This window comes from Rhineura floridana, chromosome 3, assembly GCF_030035675.1.
Source record: "Rhineura floridana isolate rRhiFlo1 chromosome 3, rRhiFlo1.hap2, whole genome shotgun sequence".
NCBI lineage: Eukaryota > Metazoa > Chordata > Lepidosauria > Squamata > Rhineuridae > Rhineura > Rhineura floridana.
In genome coordinates, this window is record NC_084482.1 from 220,858,428 (window position 1) to 220,879,707 (window position 21,280).

Sequence of the window (21,280 nt, forward strand, 5' to 3'; positions counted from 1 at the left end):
CTCTGAGCCCAGAAGCTATGATTTTACAATATTTAATGGCAGATTCAGAATCACGGATCACTCTGAGGTCGCCTCGTTCTGCACAGCTGCTATGGCTCGCAGGAGGGACCTAATGCGATGTCTATTAGATCAAGGTTTTAGCTAGATTACTATGTGGACCCGGTTTTAGCTTTTTAGCTTTCTCACTGCACTGATACTGTATTCTATTCTATCTCCACTCTGATATTCAGAGGATCCGTAATTATACCGCTGGTCTTGGACCGTAATAAAGATTTTACGTTATCTTTGCGTGGCCAGATGAAAGCAAGGTTACCTGAATATCCTGCAGTCTCACACAGCAACATAAATTCCTTTCAGGTCCATATAACACTTGATGTCACTAAGCCCAGATTTGTCTGGGTTTCCTGCTACTGCCATACAACTGTGATATATATTTCTAAAATAATATGCAATGAAAAGTGGGGTGTGGGGGAAGAGAAGGGCAGCAAGTCTGCAGAACAGGACAAATTGGGCACAGCTCACTTCTCCTTGATTCTTAATAATTTGACTGCAGTCAAAAGAGCCGGTCAGACAGAAATATAGGAACAAATGAAGTTGTGATATACTGAATCAGACCCTGGTCCCTCGAGGTCAGTACTGTCAATACTGGCTGGCAGCTGCGCTGCAGGTTTTCAGATAAAGACACTTCTAAATTCCACCTGAAGATTCAAGGGATTAAACTTAGCTGAGCTAAGACAGGGATGGCCAAAGACCAACACTACACGAGTTTGCAATGATGCTCTGAACCGTAAGGGGAATGCCCGACTGATCTCTCCCCTTCATCAAAGCCCTGTACAATTAGATCTTGTTCTTCCAGCCAAGAGACTAAGCCCAGGTTTGACATTTCTTTCAAAGATACAGATAAGCTAGTTAGTTCTGAACTGAAATTATTCTCCTCTCTCCATAACAAAGAACGATCTTAGATCTCCTGGAGATGAATAGCACAGGGACATGTAGATCCAAATGTCTCTTGTGGACAAGAAACTGTTCAAAAATCTCAATTCAGTGACACTGTGGAAACCAATCCAGCTATCTTAATTTGGGGATTTCTCAGCAGATGGGAAGGAAACTTCAACCTGGATGCCATTCCCCCTCCTTATATGAACAGCCTGGCTGGATCAGACCACAGGCCTATCTATTCCAGCATCCTCACAGTGCCAAAGTGGATGCAGATGGGAAGTCTACAGGGAGCACGTGAAGGCATCACTTCCGAGCACTTCCAAGATAAGATCGCATGCATTCGCTGGGACTTAGACTCCAATATTATAGCAGTTGGACCTAATGAAGTATCCAGATCACGGTCTTGTCCTCATTTATTGGATGAGTTTCAGTCTGTGCAGCTTGAGGATGTTGACAGGATCCTTGGACTGGTGCGGGCGACCACATCTGTACTGGATCCTTGCCCCTCTTGGCTGGTGAAAGCTGTCAGGACCGGAACCGCCGGCTGGGCCAAGGAGGTAATAAATGCCTCTTTAAGAGAGGGAGTGGTCCCTGACTGCCTAAAAGAGGCGGTGGTGAGACCACTCCTGAAGAAACCCTCCTTGGACCCAGATACCTTGAACAACTATAGACCTGTGGCGAATGTTCCGTTCCTGGGCAAGATCCTGGAGCGGGTGGTTGCCGGCCAGCTCCAGACGCTCTTGGATGACACTGATTATCTTGATCCATTTCAATCCGGTTTTAGGCCTGGTTATGGCACCGAAACAGCCCTGGTCGCCCTGTACGATGACCTCTGTCGGGAGAGGGACAGGGGGAGTGTAACTCTGTTGATTCTCCTTGATCTCTCAGCTGCTTTTGATACCATCGACCATGGTATCCTTCTGGGAAGACTCACGGAGTTGGGAGTTGGGGGTACTGCTTGGCAGTGGCTCCGCTCCTACTTGGTGGGTCGTCACCAGAAGGTAGTGCTTGGGGAACATTGCTCGACACCCTGGATTCTCCATTGTGGAGTCCCGCAGGGATCGGTCCTGTCCCCCATGATTTTTAACATCTACATGCAGCCGCTGGGTGCGGTCAACAGGAGTTTTGGGGTGCGTTGTCATCAGTATGCTGATGACACACAACTCTATTTCTCCTTTTCATCCTCTTCAGGTGAGGCTGTTAACGTGCTAAACCGCTGCCTGGCCGTGATAATGGACTGGATGGGAGCTAACAAACTGAAGCTCAATCCTGACAAGACCAAGACGCTGTTGGTGAGTGCCTTCACTGTCCAGATGGAGGATGTTCATCCTGTTCTTGATGGGGTTACACTCCCCTTGAAGGAACAGGTTCGTAGCTTGGGAGTTCTTTTCGATCCTTCCTTGTCTCTCGAGACCCAGGTGGCCTCGGTGGCACGGAATGCTTTCTACCATCTTTGACTGGTAGCCCAGCTATGTCCCTATCTGGACAGTGATGACCTTGCCTCAGTTGTTCACGCTCTGGTAACATCTAGGCTGGACTACTGCAATGCGCTCTACGTTGGGCTGCCCTTGAAGAAAGTTCGGAAACCACAGCTAGTCCAGAATGCAGCGGCCAGATTACTGACGTGGACCAGAAGGTCTGCTCATATAACACCTGTTCTGGCTCATCTGCACTGGCTTCCTATTTGTTTCCGGGCTAGATTCAAAGTGCTGGTTTTGACCTATAAAGCCCTACACGGCATGGGACCGTAATACCTGGTGGAACGCCTCTCCCAATATGAACCTACCCGTACACTGCGCTCAACATCTAAGGCCCTCCTCCGGGTGCCATCCCATCAAGAAGCCCGGAGGGTTGTGACTAGAACTAGGGCCTTTTCGGTAGTGGCCCCCAAACTGTGGAATAGTCTCCCCGATGAGGTACGCCTGGCGCCAACGCTGCTATCCTTTCGGCACCAGGTGAAAACCTTTTTATACTCCCAGGCATTTGAAAGTGTATTTTAAATTGTATTTTATAGTGTATTTTATCAGTATTTTCATTATTGTTGTATTTTGACGTTGTTGGTTCTTTGTTATTGTTTGTTTTGATCTTTGATTTCGTTATACTTATTGTATTTATATATTGTGCTTGTTTTATCTCTTATGTACACCGCCCACAGAGCCTTTTTGGCTTAGGGCGGTATATAAATTAAATTAAATAAATAAATAAAATAAATATCTAGTCCAGCATCCTCACAGTGCCTGATCAGATGCGAATGGGAAGTCTACAGGGAGGACATAAAGGCACCACCCTCCGATCTGACATCAGATGTGCGGCAGATAAAGGTGAGGCTTCAAAAGAACCACCAGCACCTTGAAATGGGCTGCCAATTGCTCCTTTGCTGGACTGGGGCACACTTGCACCTGCCAGTCAGCTGATCAGTGGTTGAATGAGTCTTTGCTCAAGGTAGGGAAAGCTGTTTCCAATGAATGGAAATCACTTCTCCCTCCCAGCGCTGCTCTGTGAAGCAGCCCCATTCAGCTCCTGAAGTTGAAAGAAGCAGTGTGGGGTGGCGAGCCAAGGGCTCAGCTTGGCTATGGGTGCCTGTTCCCTTTCGGAAGCCACTGCTTTTTAGAAAGATCGGCTGTGCATGGGACTTCTCTGGCAGGCAGCCCATCCGAAAGGCACCTTTTTTCCCTCCCTCCTGCACTATGAAAGGAGGGGGAAGGGTGCTTCAGAGAGCACTTTGCAGCTTTAAGACAGTCTCTGTGCTCCCAACGGGGCAAGGGTTGCACTCAGGTCCTGCTTGCTTGCTTCCTATAGGAATGCTGCCATTGGCCTGATCCACCAGGCTCTTCCTAAAGACATCTAAGATGTTCTCCAGGAGAACTCACACCCTGATGGGTCAATTAATCTGCAATGAATCATATTACACAGGAACTGAAAAATCCTACAATTTCCAAACCAAAATGGGGCCTCAACGCAGCTGAACATCTACCTGTTGATGTCGCATCTTTGGGATACTGGATAAAGGGATCGTTTCTTTCTTCCCAATACGAACGGAGGTCCGACTCTTTGAAGGAAATAGACAAGACTAGTTACTTTTGACCAGAAAATATTCAGCCGTTACAAACAGAGATTTTTATAGATAAGAAAAGGTATAATTTTGATCTGGTAAGTCCTGCTCTCGGTGAATACAACAGAGTTGTGTGGACCAAGTAGGGTCAGTCTGGCACTTGTGAACATGCGTCCACTGGGCATGAAGCTCATCTTGAAATGCTTGTTGGGGGTGAACCTAGTAAAGCCAGCTTCTTAGTAGGCTGCAAACTACTAGGGCAGAACCTAGTAAAGTCAGCAACAGTGGATGCAATTCACTGTGTCACAGGCCACCTGTATTTATAGAAATTGGCCATCTCCAATTCTTTATAATTGATTTACATAAAATTATGTGGGGGAAAGTGGCGCAAACAATACAAGCCAAAACATGAGTAAAAAGACAAGCTGCCACTTAAATAATCTTTTTTCCTTTGAGTTTTGTTTACAGTAGTTCCAAAATAAATTCTTTCCCGTAAAGTATCAACATTGTATAAGGAGTCCGGGCATTCAGCCAATGATCATGTCTATATATGGCTGAAGCTGTACAGGGGTGAGTCAGGAGAACTTATCAGAATACAACATCAGCATCAAGATGCAGGTTAGGATGAGAGTTCAAATGATGGAAACAAGAGTATAGTAGTAATATGAGCATGAACTGACAGAGTCTAGATCAGGGTTTCCCAACCTTTGGTCCACAGATGTTGCTGGACTACAGTTCCCATAATTCCTGACCATTGGCCATGCTGGATGGGGCTGATGGGAGTTGTAGTCCCACAACATCTGTGGCTCAAAGGTCGGGAAACCCTGGTCTAGATAGATACAAACTAGAGCTATAAAAGACGGACAGCCTTGGGGATTTTTACCAGTTGTCCGTGACACTGGTCGAAGAAAGAACCACCTGCTCTGAGTGTTAAGGTCCACACGCAGCAAAGGTGAGATCACTCCTTTTCAGATGGAAATCAATGTGACCTATGCTGTCCTTTGAAATGCAACACGTTAGCGTACATCCCCTTTGTATGTGCTGTGTAAGACCTATGTTCTGATATGTGGCTATGTCCACAAAGTATAGTAAATTAGACATGTTAATTATACATAGACACTGATAAAGATTTCCTTTCTTGATCGGCCAATAGATATTCCTAGACCTAAAAAGATTCTTGGCTGGGATCTCTGGCCACTTGGTTCACCTGGTCAGACCTAACTGCCGGCAAAAACTGATGGGTAAAAGTAGCCTAAGGAGTAAAATTGGTCTTCTCTACTGAGATGACATTGCAAGTCGTATGCACAGGACATGACCTGGTCAGGAGAGAGAACTCCCTCAGCTAACCAATGTGGGAATCTGCTTTGAAACCTTTCCCAAAAGTGGATAAAACTGAACTCCTGGTCCCACTCTGGGTTCCAGTTTGTGCGGTTCCTTTTGCTGCTTGAAATCTATCTTAGCCCCACATCTCAACTGGGGTCTGACTCCATCACCCTCCCCTGCTTTTCCTTCCGTACCTCAGCTTCCTGCCTTCTCTCTTTTTTTTTTTCAATAATTTTTATTCAGATTTTCATAAAACATACAAGACAAAACCATAAAACATTCAAAGACAAAAAACAAAATCAAAAATAGTTAAACAAAAAAAAATAAAAAGTAAAATATTGACTTCCCATTTGTCATAGATCAAATCAGTTATAAGTCTACAATGAATAACAATCCTGTCTCTTAAATCATATTATAAAATCACTTTCCTCCAGTAGTTATCTTACTTAATCATCAAATCTCGTAAACATTACTTTATTCTTTCCACAAAAAGTCAAAGAGAGGTTTCAATTCTTTAAGAAATATATCTATCAATTTTTCTCCAGATAAGCATATCGATTAATCCATCTCATTAATAATTATAATAATCTTATTATCATAACCATAGTCAAAATAAACATTTCGATTAATCCATCTCATCAGAATCTGTTAGGTTCAATAATTTCAGTAGCCATTATTCTATTATCCCTATTAGTTCCATCTTCCATCTTCCATCTTCAATAGTCTTGTTAAGTCCAGTAATTTCAGTGTCCAATCCTCCATTATCAGTATTCCGTAATAATCTTGCTGTCATAGCCATAGTCATACAGTAAGAGTCTGATGGGAATTTCCTCCATCCCAAATACCTTCTTGCCATCCATTCTGAATAGGTTGCTGGAATACTGCTGCAAAATCATATCTCTATTCTTTTTTACAAAATGTACTGGCCCATCTCTTGAAAGTTTTTCCATTGTCACATGTCTGCAGTTAATTCCATAGGTTTTCTCTATATTAGGCTCCATCACATCATTCCAGTCCAGAAGATTATCCATGCCATTGATAACTTTATCTCTAATATCTTCACCAATTTCTTCAGAGACAACATTGAATTCCAAACAGTAGATTTTATTTCTAAAATCCATAAACTCCAGATCTTTTTCCTGTTCCACGTTTGTTCCAGTCTCCAGGGTCTCCTCTCTCACAGGGACCCCTATTTCTTTAAACTCCTGCATCATTTTGCACAATTCAATTTTCAGCTCCTTACAACCCTGTCTCAGGGTTCGTTTCGTTATCTCAATCTCATCCATTATTTTCTGAAACCTACTTACTTCCAGATTCTCAGCCACTTTCTTGATTGCCATTTTAAAAGAAAAATATAAGAGAACCACTTCTTATTTCAGCAACAATTGGGTTAATACTCCAAGCTTGATGACATCACAGTATAAACAGAGCAGCCAGCCTTATCTCTCAATGCTTAAGAAAACAAAATGTAGTTCCCAGGATCGAAACAATTAATGGCGTCGTCAGGAAACAGATTCGTCAAAATAAAATAAACCAAAAAGAGAGTAGTCTCAGACAATATAATATTCTTCAGAATAGAAATCAAGAATAGAAATCCCTCTTCTGTGTATATCTTTAGAATGCAAATCCAGGACAGCTTTTTGCAACAAAAACAGAGATAAGCTGTTAATTAGTGAATAGCAGAGAAGAGTTATAGCTCACCGAGAAGATGTCCAAAGCCGATCAATCTGGCAAATCTCCTTTTACTGCAACGATTTAAGTCAAATAAAAAAAAATATAGAAAGAAGGGTGCTTGCCTGTTAGTCCGTTCTCTCTTTGAAGAAAAGATGAACGTGTCGCTTTATCAGATAGAGCTTGATGAAAAATCCGTCCCTCTTTGTCGGTTGGACCTCGTCTCATAAATTAATGAAATCTAGTCCTCACAACAAAAATAGGCTTTGAGGTTAATCTCTTCGTTTCTCCCTGCCCGGGAGACGTTTCATCAGTCAAAAAAAAAATGTTTTGACTGATTTATATCTGAATAAGCTTCTTTTGCGGTGGGAGCCCGTCCCAAAAGCAGGCACAGGCTAAGTCACCCTTCCCGGAAGTCCGCTTCCTGCCTTCTCTCGACCCTTTTCTGCTGCAACAAAGGTCCCGTCAAGGTTGCTGCTGCAATTTCTGCTTTCCTGGGATCTCTGCTAGCTGAGGGAACGGCCCTTGTTCCAGCTGCCAAGGAGCCTTTCTCGGGGTCCCTCTTGCCTGCTGCCTTCGCTGTGTCCCTGCCTGAGTCAAAGAGTCTCTGTGCTCCATTTATGTTTCCAGACTTCCCACCAGAGCTGGCAAAGCTAAATCTTGCTCTCTGTCCTGTCTTCTGGAGGTCATTCCCTACAAATTGTAGCCTCCACCTCCGCTTCCTCTTCTCCAAACTGCCGCTTCTTCCTGCTTCAAAGACAAAAGCTGACCTTTGGGCAGAGGAAGGAAGAGGGAGGAGGCAGGAGGTGCTCCCAGGAGCATCTCTTCCCACTGGGAGGTTAGAGTACAAGGCACAGAGTGTCAATCATCTGTTGAGGATGCAAGAGAAGATGCTCTGCTGGAGTTTGGGAGCTCCTGCCCTCTCCTCCTCCTGCTGCAAGGTAAGATTTTTCATCATGGGGCAGCTAAAGGCGGCAGGGAGGGGCACTTTTCGCACTTAATGATCAAAAAGCCCCAAGAACAGAGGAAGCTGCATTCACCGGATCCTTTCACCCCTCTTGGAGCTGCCAGGGACTAAACCTCGGACCTTCTACATGCAAAGCAGGTGTTCCCCTTCTGAGCTGCAGTCCCTCCCCAAATATCCAGGGTCCAGGCACCCATTTCCATGACAGCATCCCTGCAGTGGAAGGTTAAATAGCACAGGTACTAAATCCATACCTTCAACATTCATCAGTCAAGGGGGAAAAGTGCCCTTACCGAGAGAGGCCACCGTCTCATAATTCTCCTCCATGACTTCCCTGTGCAGAGCTCTTTGGCCAGGATCCAGCAGGGCCCATTCCTCCTCCGTGAAATACACGACCACCTCCTCAAAGGTCACCAGACCCTGGAAGGGCAACAGATCATGGAAGAAGAAGAGGCAGTTTCTCCAACATGTACCATTTGCTCAGCCAAAAACTTGAATAGCTTTCAAAGAAGATTGGACAAATCCATGGAGGATCAGGACATCAGTGGCTACGAGCCACAATGGCAATGCATTGCCTCCACTGCCAGAGGCAGTATGCTGGGAATTGCAACAGAGCAGGACACTTGGCAGCTACACTTTGGTTCATATCGTACTAATAGCCTGACCAGTGGGGCACGCTGGGATTAATTAATTAATTTTATTGCATTTATATACAACCCCATAGCCGAAGCTCTCTGGGTGGTTTACCACAAAAACGATATAGAAATCTAAAAATACATTTTAAAAAGCAATTTAAAAGCACATGCTAAAATGCCTGGGAGAAGAGGAAAGTCTTGACCTGGCGCCGATAAGTGTTGGCGCCAGGCTCACCTCATCACAGAAATCATTCCATAATTTGGGGGCCACCACTGAGAAGGCCCTCTCCCTTGTTGCCGGACTTCGAGTTTCCCTCGGAGTGGGCACCCAGAAGAGGGCCTTAGATGTTAAGCGGAGTGTACGAGTGGGTTCGTATCAGGAGAGGCGTTCCATCAGGTACTTTGGTACCAAGCCATGTGACTCTCTTGAAGCTGTCCCACTCCCTTTTTGTTTGCATTTCTTTAGTACAGTTACTTTTTATTTAGCTTTTGTGGGGGAGAGTATTTCTGGATTTTACACTGCTCAGACACAATTGCAGGGCAGAGCTTGACTGTGTCTCGAAAAAGATCCCACCTCTCCAAGAGTGTATTTTAGGAGTTTTGCCAGAGTTCTGCCAGACACGTGTCACCGAATCACAAGTGGGGCGAGTGCTCATGTGTTCAGGTCCTGCTTGCAGGCTTCCCACAGGCATCTGGTCGGCCACTGCAAGAACCGGCTGCTGGAACAGACGGGCTATTGGCCTGATCCGGCAGGCTCTCCTTATGCAGCCTCAAAGGTAGTATTCTCCCAGAGCCCTCCCCGCTATGCTCAGAGAGATGCACCCCAGCTGTCCCCTCGGTCTCTCCCCCAATGATCCTCCCCTTACCTGATTGGGCTGCCCGGCTGCTCTTTCCACTCTATCCCACAGAAGAGACAATCCGGACGGTGCCTCTGAGGCCATGGCGCTGCCTGAGAGGGAGGAGTAAACTAGGCCAGCTCTGGGACTCCCACAGCTTTCACCACGATGCATGTTTTGTAGGGAGCAGCTCTCAAGGGCCTGCAGGGGAGAGACGGAGAATGGGAGGGATTTCATCCTTCATGCCAATTTGGGTTTCAGAGGTTTGAATGTTATAAGCAGCCTCAATCCAAATCAATAAATGGCACGTCCCTTTCCTCTGTTGTTTTCCCCCACAATGCTTGATCTGCAAAAGGCCTTAAAGGCCCCAAATCTCTCTCAGAACATTCTCCAGTTTCTTCCAGACTTTTCTCCATGCTTGGGCACCTGTTGTGTCCTTTGCCACCCCCAGGAATTTCACCCATCTCGGACCCCTCACCTCTCATCTCTGCTTCTGCTTCCGCAAAGTCTTTAATTCCTGAGCCCCACAGAGTTTCTTCGTCACATTGTGAACCATTTCAGGCTTTATTATTGGGCCCTTTTCATCATGGATATAATTAAAAATTTATTCTGCACAGATATTAATTCCATGTCATCTCCCTGACAGTTGGCAAAAAAATAGGTTTTGCACACATTGTCAAGAAATACTGGGGGTGAATTTGGTCAAATGACTCCATCTTGGAGCTTCCTGGGGATGCAAAACACCTCCAGTCTTTCCATCAGAAATATGGGGAGAGGAAAAGTGAGATGCATTCAGTCTGGTTCAGCTCACTGGGCAATGAAAAGAGTATGAAGAACAACTTGCAATACATCCATTTCAAGATCAGCAGGACACGTTATTTGGTACCATCCACTTGTATAATCTGAGTTAACCTTTAGACATTCCTGGACTACAACTCCCATCATCCCTGGCGTTTTGCCATGTTGTCCAGGGCTGATGGGAGTTGGTCCAACCATACCTGGAGGGCACCAAGTTACAGAACACTACTCCAAGTTGGAGAGGTGATGCACAAGGTGGAAAGCTTAACAGCAAACTCACCACACAGGGTTGAGCAACTGGGGTAATAAGTTGATTTGCTTATTATAGGTTTATCCAAACATTTCAATATATTTTTATATTTCTGTGCAGGCTTTCCTCTAATGAGCTCACAGTGGGAAACATAATTTGTCCCCCTCCTTTTGTCTTCACATCAACACTGTCACTGGTACCAGGACACCACCTGAATTTCACTCCTGAGCAGGGATTTGAACCTGGGTCTCTGTGGACATAGTTCAGCATTAAACTGTGATTCCAATACAATAGTCACACACACTTCCACAGATGTGGAAGGTCCCACACAGAGTGGATGTCTGAAATCTAGAGTGGCACATAAAAGTTTATCCTCACAACAATCCAGTGAGGTGGGCTGGGCTGAAAAAAAGTAGACCCAGAGACCTGCATAGATCTGGGGGGGGAGATCTTAGACCCCTTACTTCTTTGGGAGCAGGCTCTCAGCAGAGTCCCCATGTCTCCAGCAACTTGTGAGCCAATCAGCAAGAAAGGAGAGTGTATTAGCCACTGAGAAGAGTCTTCTAACATGCTTCCTTGTTCTTTCCTGATAATTAGAGTGAATCAGAGTGAAAGGAGGTGAAGTCAGCCACTGAGACTCTTCTCAGGAGGCAACACTTTGCCCTTCCATGCTTTTTGGCTCCTAGCTGTGGGAGAAGGCATTAACATGCATCTCATTCTCAACCCAGCAGGAACAGGATGGGAGGGGGCATGGCTATCATGAAAGGACCCTGCACTTCTGAATTTGCCACTACACTACTGTAGAGATGTGAAGGCCCATAACAAAAGTGGAAAATTTGGGAGGGAAAGCAGTTTTTTTCTCTCCCCCCCCAGTGCTCTGACCCCGCTCCTTAGAGAGCTCTGTATTGCTGTCCTGGGCTCCCACTGGGAGGAAGGGCAGGATATAAATCTAATAATTAATTAATTGCACTGAAGAAATGTCTGACTTGTTCCTGGCTACAAGAGACTCTACTATACAAATGTCAGTGACACATCCATAGCTCTACCCACTCTGGCATTTGACAGTAAATTGGCTGCTTGTGCGTAAATGTGGCCCTCGGGTTGAAGAATATTCCCTAACCACTACATTAGCCACAGGCTCTCATCCAAGACCGCCTTACAGAGCTCTTGCGACCACTGCCCAGCTATTGTGCTTTGGACAGAGGGGACGCTGCCAGCACCCCCACAGAGGAGCCAATCCTGCAAGAGAAGCTGAGATCCACCCCAAGGGGGCTTCAATGTTCCCCTCCAACACACTCCCAAGGGGATGTCTGGAGAAGCCTCTTCCCCTGGAGCCCAGCTGAGGAGGGGACATTTATTCATCCATTTCCTCCATCCTCTGCCTTGAGAGCTTCTAGAAGCCCATTCAGAGCCTGGTCAGTTTCAGATTCCTCTCTCCATCCCTCCATCTTCCTTGCCTGGCAGGAAGGAAACTGACCAGCCCCTCTTCCAGTTTAGGAAATCCAAAAGGGGCTCTTCCTCCAGCTCTGGGGCACTTTCTAGGGATGCCCAGAGGGAAGAGGGGCCACTTCCATCAACCCCCTCCCCCTCCCAAAAAGCAAAACTTCCTTCTCTCTCCCCTCCCCCCACCAGTCCCCTGTCAGGTTCAGGAATTGCAAAGGCAGCTCCCCTCCCCCAGCTGTGGCCCTCAAAACCAACACAGGACATCAACCCCCAACAGCTGCATCCCTTTCCCTGGGCGATGGCTTCCAAGAGGGCCTCGAAAGGCCAACCCCGCGGCACTTCGGACCCCCCTCTGCAGATGGATTGCATGCAGCAGGGGTCCCTCTGAGGAAAGGGGGGAGTGGGGCTCTTCCCTCCTTTTCCCTCACCCCCCAACAAAAATACCAAATCCCCCCCCTTGCACCTCTTTGCCCTCTGCACGCTCCCGCTTCCTCCTCTCTGGGCCTAATACTTTCTTTACCCGGAATACCAATGAAGACAGCCCTCCTACTTCCCCTTCAATATGCTCTCCCCCCTCCATGTGATTAAGACTTCCTGCCTCTCTAGGAACCAGAATTCCTTGCCTTAACCCATCGGAGGACTAAGTGGCAAGAGGTGCTTCTGTCCCCCCACTGCCAACAGTTTCCTCCCTCCCATCTGTCCCAATATTGCACCTCTTCTTCCTCTCTTGCCTCCCGCAGAAGCAGTGGTGAGATAGGTGTGTGCGTGTGTGCTGTGTGATATATACAATATACACATTTGTGTGTAAAAAGTAAAGTGTTCAGGAGGGACGGTGTAAAAGCTGGAACGGAACACGCCGGAATGGGCTCTTTAGAAAAGAAATTGATGCCCAAAATACTAGGATGTGTTAGAGACACATGAGAACAACATTTAGGAACAAAAACCATTCCGATAGCATTTTTATCAACCCTTTAACAACCAAAATGCCCTCCGGAACGGAATGAACAGCCCCGAACGGGGACTGTTCCCATTCATATATCTGGCCCAGAACTATCTATCCCAACAAACTGCCTCCCCCAATAATTTAAGCAGAGATTTTCTGCAGCTTTGCTGCCTTTCCTAAAGGCCCTTCTATTGCCTGGAGAAGCCATTTGGCTATGTGACCGCTGACAAAACCCAATTCTCACTCCTTTTCTCTATGCGCACCAGATGACAGTGAGGTCCTTCATTTGCCTGCTAGGAAATAGCACTGAGACCAGATGAGACTGTGGAGTGAAATCAGTTTGGAAAATGTATTTAAAATACATCAGCAGAAAACTAGTGAATTCATTTTACTTTATGAAAGATGTTAGAATAGCCAATACAAAAAACATCTAAGCAAAATAAAAACCATATTATACACAAAAATACATTTTTTTGTTATTTATATTAATAAAATGTGTACTCTGCAGAAGAATTTTATAAAGAATAGAAAATGTACATTAAAATGGTCAATAAAAAAATCAACATTTAAAAAACACTAAAAACCAATAAAATCAACAGTTAAAGGTATGCTAAACCAAACTATATGAAAACAATCAGTAAGGAGACCATTAGAAACAAGGACTAGTATTATTTTATTTTCATTTAGAAATCACTTCCCAGAAAGTATCTCAAAAATACCAACAATAAAAAAAACATTTCATATGCAAACCAATTAAAAACATTTTAAAATCCCACACAGACCCTCCGTGACGCAGAGTGGTAAGCGGCAGTAATGCAGCCGAAGCTCTGCTCACGTCTGCAGTTCGATTCCAACGGAAGGAGGAAGTCGAATCTCCGGTAAAAGGGGTCGAGGTCCACTCAGCCTCCCATCCATCCGTGGTCAGTAAAATGAGTGCCCGGCATATGCTGGGGGGTAAAGAAAGACCGGGGAAGGAACTGGCAGTCCCACCTCATATATACGGTCTGCCTAGTAAACGTCGCAAGACGTCACCCTAAGAGTCGGAAACGACTCGCACTACAAGTGCGGGGACACCTTTACCTTCTAAAATCCCACAGAAACAGTAATAAAGCTCTGCCCTTAAAAGGTTTGTTGAAAAAGGAAGGTCTTCTATAGGCACCACACAAAAAAAACCTGTCTGATATGTATCAGGAGGAAGTTCAAAAAAGTAGATGCCACCACACAAAAGGCCAGGTTTCTCTATCATGCAGAGTGGACTTCCCAATGAGATGGTATGCGTAAGAGGCCATCTTCTGCAGACTTCAGTGATGGGCTGCATATATAACATGTGAGATAATCTTTTAAGAATCCTGGCACCAACCTGTATAGAGCTTTAATCTATGTAGCCTGCAAGATGAAGAATAAAGCTCCCATTGAAGTTCTTTCCATACTCCCTAAATTTCAATTGTTTCTCCTGTGTATCCCCTGTGATGTAAGCCTACTGCTTTCATTGAATCTCTTTCCATACTCCGTGCATTAAAAAAGTTACTCCACAGTGTTTTTTCATGTGAAGTAAGTGTGCTCTGACTGAACCTCTTTCCACTCACAACATTTAAATGGTTTCTCCCGTGTGGGTTCTGTGATGTAAAACAAGGTTACTGCTTACACTGAAGCTTTTTCCACACTCCCTGCATTTAAACGGTTTCTCCCATGTGTGGGTTCTTTCATGTAATGTAAGGTGATCATTCCGACGGAAGCTCTTTCCACACTCCCTGCATTTAAATGGTTTCTCCCCTGTGTGGGTTCTTTGATGCAAAGTAAGCTTGCTTCTCTGACTGAAGCTCTTTCCACACTCGTTACATTTAAATGGCTTCTCCCCTGTGTGTGTTCTTTCATGTAATCTGAGGTTACCACTCCGACTGAAGCTCTTTCCACACTCTTTGCATTTAAATGGCTTCTCCCCTGTGTGGGTTCTTTGATGCAAGATAAGGTCACTGCTATGACTGAAGCTCTTTCCACACTCACTGCATTTAAATTGTTTCTCCCCTGTATGGGTTCTTTGATGCAAAGTAAGCTTGCTTCTCTGACTGAAGCTCTTTCCGCACTCACAGCATTTAAATGGTTTCTCCCCCGTGTGTGTTCTTTCATGTAATCTGAGGTTACCACTCTGACTGAAGCTCTTTCCACACTCCCTGCATTTAAATGGTTTCTCCCCTGTGTGGGTTCTTTGATGCAAAGTAAGCTTGCTTCTCTGACTGAAGCTCTTTCCACACTCGTTACATTTAAATGGCTTCTCCCCTGTGTGTGTTCTTTCATGTAATCTGAGGTTACCACTCCGACTGAAGCTCTTTCCACACTCTTTGCATTTAAATGGCTTCTCCCCTGTGTGGGTTCTTTGATGCAAGATAAGGTCACTGCTCTGACTGAAGCTCTTTCCACACTCACTGCATTTAAATTGTTTCTCCCCTGTATGGGTTCTTTGATGCAAAGTAAGCTTACTTCTCTGACTGAAGCTTTTTCCGCACTCACAGCATTTAAATGGCTTCTCCCCCGTGTGGGTTCTTTGATGTGAAGTAAGCTTACTTCTCTCACTAAACCCCTGTCCACACTCCATGCATTTAAATGGTTTCTCCCCTGTGTGTGTTATTTGATGTGAAGTAAGCTTACTTCTCTGACTAAAGGCCTGTCCACACTCCATGCATTTAAATGGTTTCTCCCCTGTGTGTGTTTGGTGATGTAATTTCAGGCTACTGCTTACACTGAAGCTCTTTCCGCACTCACTGCATTTAAATGGCTTCTCCGCTGTGTGGGTTCTTTGATGTGAAGTAAGGCTACTACTCTGACTGAAGCTCTTTCCACACTCTTTGCATTTAAATGGCTTCTCCCCTGTGTGGGTTCTTTGATGCGAAGTAAGGTCACTGCTTCGACTGAAGCTCTTTCCACACTCCATGCATTTAAATGGCTTCTCACCTGTGTGGGTTCTTTGATGTAAAGTAAGTTTACTGCTCTGACTGAAGCTCTTTCCACATTCCCTGCATTTAAATGGTTTCTCGCCTGTGTGGGTTCTTTCATGTAAAGTAAGGCTACTGTTCTGACTGAAGCACTTTCCACACTGCTTGCATTTAAATGGCTTCTCCCCTGTGTGAGTTCTTTGATGCGAAGTAAGGTCACTGCTCTGACTGAAGCTCATTCCACACTCTCTGCATTTAAATGGTTTCTCCCCTGTGTGTGTTCTGTGATGCAAAGTAAGGTTATTGCTCTGACTGAAGCTCTTTCCACATTCCCTGCATTTAAATGGTTTCTCGCCTGTGTGGGTTCTTTGATGCGAAGTAAGGCTACCGTTCTGATTGAAGCACTTTCCACACTCTCTGCATTTAAATGGTTTCTCCCCTGTGTGTGTTCGGTGATGTGAAGTAAGCTTACTTCTCTCACTAAACCCCTGACCACACTCCATGCATTTAAATGGTTTCTCCCCTGTGTGTGTTATTTGATGTGAAGTAAGCTTACTTCTCTGACTAAAGGCCTGTCCACACTCTCTGCATTTAAATGGTTTCTCCCCTGTGTGTGTCCGATGATGTAATTTCAGGCTACTGCTTACACTGAAGCTCTTTCCGCACTCACTGCATTTAAATGGTTTCTCCCCTGTATGGGTTCTTTGATGCGAAGTAAGGTGACTGCTCTGACTGAAGCTCTTTCCACACTCTTTGCATGTAAATGGCTTCTCCCCTGTGTGGGTTCTTTGATGCAAAGTAAGCTCATTGCTCTGACTGAAGCTCTTTCCACACTCCCTGCATTTAAATGGCTTCTCCCCTGTATGGGTTCCTTGATGCAAAGTAAGGTGACCGCTCTGACTGAAGCTCTTTCCACACTCCATGCATTTAAATGGTTTCTCCCCTGTGTGACTCTCAGTCTTGGCTGTTACCAGTGGCACCATCTGTGGTTTTCTATTATTCTCATTCTGCTGGTCACCTGCTGGGGGGGAAGAAGGTTGAAAAAAACACATTGGAATTTCAAGGCAGAAACAAAGCATTTCATCAGAGATGAAGCCCAATTATCTGCTTCTCTATTTTTACATCTCCATTATTCTCCCCCTTTAATCTTTGCATGGCCCTCCCTCCCTATTCAATATCTATATAAACTCGCTGACAAAACACCTGTCGGCAGTAAACTCTCACCCCCCTGTCTTGGCAAAGAGACACTTAACCTGTCTTCTATATGCCGACGACATTGCCCTGTTATGCCAAATGCAGGTGGGCTTACGTCGTCTCTTAAGAGAACTTGCCTCCTTTTGTGTGGATGAACTTTTGAGAATTAACTATGCGAAATGCAAGGTTTTAGTTTTCGCCAAAAGTAGACATAAACACCGCTGGCAAATTGACAACCATATTATTGACCAAGTCAACGCCTTCAGTTACCTTGGCATTGCATTCCATCCCTTAGGTTCTTGGAATGCGCATTTTGTCCAGTCTGCTACGACCACACAGAAATCAGCCAGAGCTTTACTGACCTTCTTTTATACAAAGGGAGGTCAGTACATTCCGGCAGCAGTCCAGGTATTCAACGCCAAGGTGCTTCCTCAACTTCTTTACGGGACCCAAATTTGTAGTGGAGGCAATTACGCATTGTTGGAGAGGGTACAATCTAAATTCATGAGGTCCATTTTGGGCGCTCCAAGATGTGTCCCCAATGTGACCTTACGCTTGGAATTAGGTGCCCTTCTGATTGAGACCCACGCTTGGATATAAAAATTTAACTACTGGATGAAGCTGCTATTTTTACCCACTGGATTGCCCCCCTTAACTTTGGAAGGTTCCTTCCAATCTCAATGGCAACGGGTAATGATTCACAAACTCGGAACTCTCGGTTTTTCGCTCCCAGCGATTGGTGCCCTAGGCCATACCACCGCTAAAACAACAATCATCCAACGCCTCAAAGATGTTGAGTATCAGAACAACATGAGCCTAGTTGCTGCTTATTCACAATGCAGTATTAATGTAAATTCCTGTAACTTGGCCACTTACATTTCAAGTTTATCTACCCCAAAACTCAGGAGAGCTTTTCCCCTGGCACGATTCAATGTTCTGCCCTCGGCACTAATGGAGGGTAGATACAGGGGAGTCGATTATTATGATCGAACTTGCCCCTGTGGAGCAGATGCGGTGGAGACAGTGAACCTTGTACTACTTTGCTGCCCTTTTTATTCAGATCTCCGCCTTAAGTTCATCTCCCCAGTTTTATCTAATCTTCCTCTGAGCCCAGAAGCTATGATTTTACAATATTTAATGGCAGATTCAAAATCACGGATCACTCTGAGGTCGCCCCGTTCTGCACAGCTGCTATGGCTCGCAGGAGGGACCTAATGCGATGTCTGTTAGATCAAGGTTTTAGCTAGATTACTATGTGGACCCGGTTTTAGCTTTTCAGCTTTCTCACTGCAATGATACTGTATTGTATTCTATCTCCACTCTGATATTCAGAGGATCCGTAATTATACCGGTGGTCTTGGACCATAATAAAGATTTTACGTTATCTTTGCATGGCCAGATGAAAGCAAGGTTACCTGAATATCCTACAGTCTCACACAGCAACATAAATTCCTTTCAGGTCCATATAACACTTGATGTCACTAAGCCCAGATTTGTCTGGGTTTCCTCCTACTGCCATACAACTGTGATATATATTTCTAAAATAATATGCAATGAAAAGTGGGGTGTGGGGGAAGAGAAGGGCAGCAAGTCTGCAGAACAGGACAAATTGGGCACAGCTCACTTCTCCTTGATTCTTAATAATTTGACTGCAGTCAAAAGAGCCGGTCAGACAGAAATATAGGAACAAATGAAGTTGTGATATACTAAATCAGACCCCTGGTCCCTCGAGCTCAGTACTGTCAATACTGGCTGGCAGCTGCTCTGCAGGTTTTCAGATAACGACACTTCTAAATTCCACCTGAAGATTCATGGGATTAAACTTAGCTGAGCTAAGACAGGGATGGCCAAAGACCAACACTACACGAGTTTGCAATGATGCTCTGAACCGTAAGGGGAATGCCCGACTGATCTCTCCCCTTCATCAAAGCCCTGTACAATTAGATCTTGTTCTTCCAGCCAAGAGACTAAGCCCAGGTTTGACATTTCTTTCAAAGATACAGATAAGCTAGTTAGTTCTGAACTGAAATTATTCTCCTCTCTCCAGAACAAAGAACGATCTTAGATCTCCTGGAGATGAATAGCACAGGGACATGTAGATCCAAATGTCTCTTGTGGACAAGAAACTGTTCAAAAACCTCAATTCAGTGACACTGTGGAAACCAATCCAGCTATCTTAATTTGGGGGATTTCTCAGCAGATGGGAAGGAAACTTCAACCTGGATGCCATTCCCCCTCCTTATATGAACAGCCTGGCTGGATCAGACCACAGGCCTATCTATTCCAGCATCCTCACAGTGCCAAAGTGGATGCAGATGGGAAGTCTACAGTGAGCACGTGAAGGCATCACTTAGCTCCAGCTGTTCTGATTCCAGAGATATCACATCAATTTATTCATTTATAGGCTCTTTGTATACCGCTATTTCATTAGAAACGTCAAAGCAGTTTACAACACGTTAAGAAAAGGCAACCACCATAAATTAAAAACATCAAATATACAATAAAAACAAAGGTCAAGTGTTGTGAAAAGAGCATGCTCTTAATTGCCTGCCTGGCGGCACAGAAATGTTTTCAGCAGGCGCTTCGAAGTTTAAACAGAAGACACCTGCTGAACCTCTGTTGGCAGAGCTTTCCAGAGAACTGGGCCGATGACACGGAAGGCTCGATTTCATGTCAATGTTCAAATCATTTAAACTCTATGAAATCTAGTTTCAAAGGAGATGAAGCTTCATCATGGATAGGGAGTAATTTACAAATGAATGCAAGCAAGAGTGAATTCGTTACAAGAAATTTTAAATGTCTCTATGCAAAGCACAGTAGCAAGCTGGAGGATGCAAAGGGAGACATCCTGGTTTGCTCCAAGAAAGCTAAATTGAGGAAGGTAACCTGGAAAGAAGGTGATGTGGAAGGCTAGTGACCAACTAATTTCAGAGATGAAAGGGAGACATCCTGGATAAATTGAGGAAGGTAACCTGGGACGCACGTGCAAGAAAGGAAGATGCTTTAAATGCTAATATAATGCCAATATAGAGGTACTGATTAAACAGAGATTATAACTTTAGGGTTTCTATAGGTTTCAATTAATCATAAAATGGCATCAGTATTTGTTAGGGAAAAGCTTTAAAAGAGCAGGTCACTTTGGGTCACCAATGATTGATATTTGAGGTTTAGAAAGTCCCGAAGGTCACAAAAAGCAGAACCAAAAGGAGACAGAAACCACAAAGTTTAATTTCAAAAAGTCGAACAAGTGTGCACTTTGAAAACAACTTATGTAGTCAGGGGCAGACACTTTCCAGGAAAGAAGGAGATGTGGAAGGCTAGTGACCAACTAATTTCAGAGATTTGACATTAAAACATCTTTAAGTAAGAGGGGGGAACATCGGTGAGGGTATATAAAGAACACGTCATCACTCCCTGACCATCCAGAGGCGGATCCTATGTTCTCTGAGCTACCACTTAGTCCCAGCAGCCTGGGCATTGCTTTTGGAGCATGGGGGTGCCCCTCTGTTGAGTTCCTCAACTCACAGAGTAAGGAAGATCTTTCATGCCTACAAGCTACTTCATTGCTGCTAAGGATCCATTAGAGAAGCTTTGCTGATTTGAGAGTGAATGTGCATGCTTGTAATTTTCCTCTTTCCTCTTTTAAGAAAGCATTTATATTTGATGTCACACTTTTGATTACTGCTGAAAATAGAGAGTGCTTCAAAGGCACATAGCACACGCTATTGCCAACCCTACACCTATGTGGGGGAAGCGTGGGGTATTTGAGGTGTTGGGGTACTCCCTCTGGGTTCCTGGAGACCACCAAGATTCAGTGTTGTGAAATCCTTCTACAGCTTCCCTGAGTAATCTTTCAAGTCCATACCTACTGATCTCTCCCTTTCATCAGAGCCACATACAACTGATCATGCTCTTCCAGCCAAGAGGTGAAGCCTAGTTTTGACATTCCCAAATTATCCTCTCCTCTCCAAAGCAAACAAAGATTTTAGATCTGGAACTGATTAGTACAGGGACCCAAGTTATCCTCCTGACCAGTTGCCTGGAGGTGTACATAAATCTCCACTCAGGGGCTCTGTGGAAACCAATCCAGCCATCTTAATTTGGGGGATTCCTCAGCAGGTAGAAAAAAAACTTCAACCTAGCGGCTCTTCCTCAGGACAGCCTATTAAATTGGTCCGCCCCCGGAGACTAATGGATCCTGAGGGTTTCCAAAGGGCTCTGGGGGTTTTTCCGACTGAGAAGACTGGCGCTTCTGTCGAAGCCCTCGTTGAACTGTGGAATACAGAAATGACCCGGGCGGTT

The 21,280-nt window shown here is 44.9% G+C and overlaps 1 protein-coding gene and 1 pseudogene across 1 annotated transcript; both read right to left on the bottom strand.

Annotated features, from left to right (window-relative positions):
• The window catches only part of LOC133381722 (zinc finger protein 208-like), a 32,324-nt pseudogene that overhangs the window by 4,629 nt on the left and 6,415 nt on the right, over positions 1-21,280 (bottom strand).
• LOC133381703 (zinc finger protein 773-like) lies at positions 876-12,462 on the bottom strand. Its single transcript, XM_061621108.1, has 5 exons — positions 12,375-12,462; positions 9,451-9,621; positions 8,243-8,369; positions 3,914-3,988; positions 876-1,771 (listed from the first exon to the last, which is right to left on the bottom strand). The coding sequence occupies exons 2-5, from the start codon at positions 9,592-9,594 to the stop codon at positions 1,539-1,541; spliced, it is 579 nt and encodes a 192-aa protein (XP_061477092.1). The 5' UTR covers positions 9,595-9,621; positions 12,375-12,462; the 3' UTR covers positions 876-1,538.